General features: G+C 42.6%; 1 protein-coding gene across 1 annotated transcript; it reads right to left on the bottom strand.

The window, feature by feature from the left end:
• Positions 1–3352: 3352 nt before the first annotated feature.
• rgs2 (regulator of G protein signaling 2) lies at positions 3353–5768 on the bottom strand. Its single transcript, XM_083671970.1, has 5 exons — positions 5647–5768; positions 5446–5535; positions 4843–4904; positions 4468–4634; positions 3353–4257 (listed from the first exon to the last, which is right to left on the bottom strand). The coding sequence occupies exons 1-5, from the start codon at positions 5736–5738 to the stop codon at positions 4063–4065; spliced, it is 606 nt and encodes a 201-aa protein (XP_083528096.1). The 5' UTR covers positions 5739–5768; the 3' UTR covers positions 3353–4062.

Here is a 5768-nt window from a genome sequence, read left to right as displayed (position 1 = left end):
TTGGGTTCAGATCCGGTGACTGAAGGCCACTGAAGAACACATTGTCATGTTCATAAAACCAGTTTGAGACGACTTTTGCTTTGTGACATGGTGCATTATCATGCTGGAAGTAGCCATTATAAGATGGGTAAATTGTGGCCATGAAGGGATGCACATGGTCAGCAACAATACTCAAATAGGCTGTGGCATTCGAGCGATGATTGATTGGTATTAAGTGTGCCAAGAAAACATTCCCCACACCATTACACCACCTCCGCCATGAGAAGGTGTACAGGTGTTCCTAATAAAGTGTTGGGTGAGTGTACACTCACCGGCCACTTTATTAGGTACACCTTGCTAGTACCAGGTTGGACCCCCTTTTGCCTTCAGAACTGCCTTAATTCTTTGTGGCATAGATTCAACAAGGTGCTGGAAACATTCTGCAGAGATTTTGGTCCATATTGACATGATAGCATCACGCAGTTGCTGCAGATTTGTTGGCTGCACATCCATGATGCGAATATCCGGTTCCACCACATCCCAAAGGTGCTCTATTGGATTGAGATCTGGTGACTGTGGAGGCCATTGGAGTACAGTGACCTCATTGTCATGTTCAAGAAACCAGCGAATTGTAGCCTCAGTTTCCTGTTCTTGGCTGACAGGAGTGGCACCCGGTGTGGTCTTCTGCTGCTGTAGCCCACCTGCTTCAAGGTTCGACGTGTTGTGCGTTCAGAGATGGTCTTCTGCATACCTTGGTTGTAACGAGTGGTTATTTGAGTTACTGTTGCCCTTCTATCATCTCGAACCAGTCTGGCCATTCTCCTCTGACCTCTGGCATCAACAAAGCATTTTTGCCCAGAGAACTGCCGCTCACTGGATATTTTCTCTTTTTCGGACCATTCTCTGTAAACCCTACAGATGGTTGTGCGTGAAAATCCCAGTAGATCAGCAGTTTCTGAAATACTCAGACCTGCCCGTCTGGCACCAACAAACATGCCACGTTCAAAGTCACTTAAATCACCTTTCTTCCCCATTCTGATGCTCGGTTTGAACTTCAGCAGGTCGTCTTGACCATGCCGACATGCCTAAATGCATCGAGCTGCTGCCATGTGATTGGCTGATTAGATATTTGCGTTAACGAGCAGTTGAACAGGTGTACCTAATAAAGTGGCCGGTGAGTGTGTATCGAAGACTCTGAAAATGGGACCTGATGCCTCTCTACTTGGCACTCATATAGGAGATGGATTGGGGGTAAGGCCCTGCGACAGACGATGACAGCGTCCAGTCATGGGGAAACAGGAGAAAGTCTTGTTTTGGCTTGTGTGCTCCTGTGCAACAAGGCTACTTACCGTTACAACTTTGCCTGCACGTAAGCACTGTATGTTGGCGCCACCCCACACACAGCACAGCACGATACGACTTGTCTGTATCGGTGTGACGCTTTCACATTGACGTAGACGCACATGAATTGTCTCAGTGCGGTCAGCCGTCACAACAGTGTCAGACCCGAGGCAAACGACGAAAACACACAGTCATTTCCTCCTCCCAGCTGCAGTCGACTGAGCCAGGCGTGTTCATGACCAGCAGAGCCGTACTGTGCAGGCCGACACCAACTGCTGGCTTCCTCCCTGTCTTCAAGTGATAACAGAGTCAAACGGAGTCAGTAGCTCACACCATGGAAGCACAGCCCTGCTGAACCAATGGATGTATGATTTGCAGTGTTTGTGTAGACTTTTCTGTCCCTGCCATGAACATAAATGGATGATTTCCCTTTATTGTAAAACTTTGTACAAATTGTATTAACACATATAAGATGGTCTACTTGCTATCAAGGAGCTATCAATCGATTGATTGAGCTATCCTTTCTTTTTGAAGATCATATATAGGCTTGTGAGATACTACGAATTCGGGAAACGTATTGTAATTAATCTTAATCTTGTTCTATTTGTGCTTGTAATTGAACCACATAATGTTTTGGCAAAGACTGACTGTGTCTGATCTAGCTGTACTCAGACTGACTATATGCGTAATGCAACGCGTGACTTGGTCTTTTCTATTTTTATCTCCACTGTTTACACACGTACCCAGAAGTGCTTGGATCTGAATTTACTATAGTCCTGCCAAGTTCCATCAGAGCAGCGTATTAAACAAAAGGGTTTTACAATCCACCCAAAATGGAAAGAACACCTTGTGTGCTCTGTTCTACTTCCTGAAAATAGGGCACATGCATATATCAACAAGAGATTAGTTTGTTATGAATATTAAGAGTGCGTGGAGTTATGATCTTTGTTTTGTCACCACCATATCTGGAACCAAACAGTTATTATAGTAAATTGTTCTCCATATTTGGAGTAAATGGGCATAATCCAACAACAAAGTTGTGGTTTTTTTGTGTGTCGTTCTTGTTGTTTGTTTGTTGGAACACCGTTTACCACATTCATCAACACCTCTTTATCACATTTATCGGAAAAAGAAACATTTTAGAACCACATTTTGTGTGATGCAATTGCAATTACGACTGGATGTTCGAGACAGACTGTATTAATTTATTCTTCTAGCTATTTTGGTTTAGCTATGGGAAATGCCAACTGGTGTTATGACACCTGGGAAATATCAAGGGTCTTACAAGGGGCCAGGAGCTGCACTGTATCAGTCAGAGGAGTGATCCCGAGCAGGCGCATCCCCCGACAGGGGTACAGACACACTACGTTAGTCATGTTCTTCTCCTTTGCAGTGAGAACGTACAGTGGAACCATTCTTACTGGAAACGGAACCCCTCTGTGTCGAGACTCCCATCAGCCGCTTGAACGGAATGTTCTGAAGAAAGTGGAGTTTTGTGTTATGCTTCAGATTATAGAGATATATCTTATAACATATACCGCAGATACTGTTGAACATTCTTTTATGCGGGATACAGTACTGGAGATGGAATGCGTTTCGCAGTTTGGATGAAAGGGGAGGATCGTGTGCAGTTGTTTATGTTGTTTGTGAGCTAGTAAAGTAGTTATTTATGCAGGGAGGAAAAAACAACATGTTCCCTCTGCAGCCTGAGGAACAGCCACTCAGTTGGAATGTGTGAACAGATTATCATGTCAAGTACAGTCACTGTGAGAAATGGAGAAATTATGTTTGGTAGACAAATGCTGTTTTCACTGCCTAAGTTCATGAAAAATAAGTTTAGAAAATGTATTGTCGTCAGCTCACCATCCATTTATGGTGCGTGGAGAAAATAACAGATTATATGTCAAATCTGAACACTGAAGAGTTTTTGTGTTGCGTTGTTTTGATTAGTTTCATCATTAAAATGAAATATGTTTATAAACAGGGTTTTGGCATGAAAGCCTTCATTGAAATAAATGAGGTGGAAATGACATGAGTTCAGAATTTCATATTTTATTGTGAATACATCAATATCACATTGGACCTGATTTGACAAAAATATAAATATATATAAAAGGTAGTGCTGCAGTCCAGCTGCCACTATTACTGTACAAACACACATGCTACCTCATTCACTGTCCTATTTACATTACGGTACTTTCACACATGATTCCTCACTTGCAACGTTTGTGTAAACATTTCTCTCCAGCAAAACGTTCATCAATGTGAAATGTAAACCTATCCAACGGGTCGGAGAAAGTGCATACATCATACAGTACATTTAAAGACGCAGCTGAAAACATTGCATGGTGTCTGCTCAAATTGGACCTTAATGAAACGAAAAGATCATAAAGTGCTTTTTTGAAACAAAACAAGAAAAGTCGTTCAATCTACCACCGTTTTCACAATGCAAGTTCACCTGTCTTGCGTAACCGAACCCGTACACAAATGTCCTGACGTTGTCCCATCGTAGTCGATGGAACCAGGATGTTTATTCAAGCAGCCGCAGAGCAAGCTGATGTTACTTTTGCAAAGGCATAATAATTTACAGTTATTGCCATGACTGCATAACATTACATTACTCATTATACAGTATGGACTGCATGGCTCAAATGTTAAATGTTTTTGTCACATTGTAATTCCATGTGGTAGCTTGTACCATTGAATGTAATATGTGAAAAGGCTAAATCCCTCAAGAAGTTCTCAGGACTTAAGATATTGGCCCTCTCCCCTCCCTGCTGCACACAGTTCCTTGTAGAGCTCGGAGTGGATAAACCGGGGATAGGAGTTGTTCTCCATGAGGCCGTACACTTTCTTCTGGGCCACGAGGAAACAGGTTGCAGTTGGCAGACTGAGGCTCTGGACGATGGCGTCCTTGGTGTGGAAATCCAGGTTGATCTGCAACCAAACAGGAGCAGGAAGCAAAGTGAGTATGTGGGAAAACTTTGAAATATCACATTTGCATAGGCAAAATTAGCCTTTGTCAAATGCATACCACCATAATCAACACCCTGTCAGTAACGTCATTTGCATTATCACGTTTTTGAATATCATCACTGCTGAATGAAAGGCATGGCAGGTGGCAGGTGTACTGAAAGGTGACCTCACCTCTTTAGGAGCATCACTCTTGATGAACTCCTCGTAGATATGTTTGGCCCTGGACACCATCTTCGTTGGAGACGTGATGGTCCTGTAATCCTCGCAGGCCGTCCAGAACTCAATATTCTCCTCACAGAACTCTGACTTGGAGAAGAGGCGAAAGGCTGCCTTTCCATCTGCACAGGACAAGAGTCAAGGTCAAGAATCAAATAAGGGGTGGTGGGGGGGGGGGTCAGGAGTCAAAGACTTTATTGTTCTATAACTCATATGAACTTGCTTTGTTAAAAGGGCTGTTCCTGTGTGTGACCTTTGAGATAATTCCATGCAATCATGCTGATATACACATACGTGTATGCATCATAAAATTCAGGGAGTGCCACTTACATTTGTGACTCAGGAGTTTGTCAAGAGACTGTGCCCACTGGGTTACTTCTTCTGCTGTGGGCCTGTGAGAGGAGGGACAAACTTATAAGTGACAAGCTTAACACACAAACAGAGACACTTAACACACAAGCATAAACACTTAACACACAAACATAAACACTTAACACACAAGCATTAACACTTAACACACAAGCATAAACACTTAACACACAAACATAAACACTTAACACACAAGCATTAACACTTAACACACAAACAGAGACACTTAACACACAAGCATAAACACTTAACACACAAACAGAGACACTTAACACACAAACAGAGACACTTAACACACAAGCATAAACACTTAACACACAAGCATTAACACTTAACACACAAACATAAACACTTAACACACAAACAGAGACACTTAACACACAAACATAAACACTTAACACACAAACATAAACACTTAACACACAAACAGAGACACTTAACACACAAACATAAACAACTACAGTGACAATGAAAGTGCATACCAGGGTTTAAAAAAAGACGTTCAGCAGTAACCTTATGCCTATTGACACCTGTCCACACATCACCTCCCCCATAGCGTCTCACCTGTATGCTTTTCTTTTTTTCTGCGCGGTTCGTGAAGACGAGGAGTTGATCTTCAACAGGTAACGTATCCTCGCTCTCCAGTTCTTCTTGCTGAAAACAGGGGGGTTTCATTGAGTTCAGACATTGCCATACAGTACCACTCCGACCAATTCCTTACAAGGTCCCAACCAACAGTAACACACACTCTAAGGAGTAACTCACTTGTTCCCCTTTTTCTCAATAGAGAGATCCGATGTCTTCATACAGTCCGTGCACACCATGGTTCCTTCTGACACAATGACACACTCTTTCATGTTTCTGCTGTAGGACTTTTACCAGTCAAA

Source organism: Argentina silus (genome assembly GCF_951799395.1).
Source record: "Argentina silus genome assembly, chromosome: 6".
Taxonomy (NCBI): Eukaryota; Metazoa; Chordata; class Actinopteri; order Argentiniformes; family Argentinidae; genus Argentina; species Argentina silus.
This window is presented reverse-complemented; position numbering and strand designations above follow the sequence as displayed.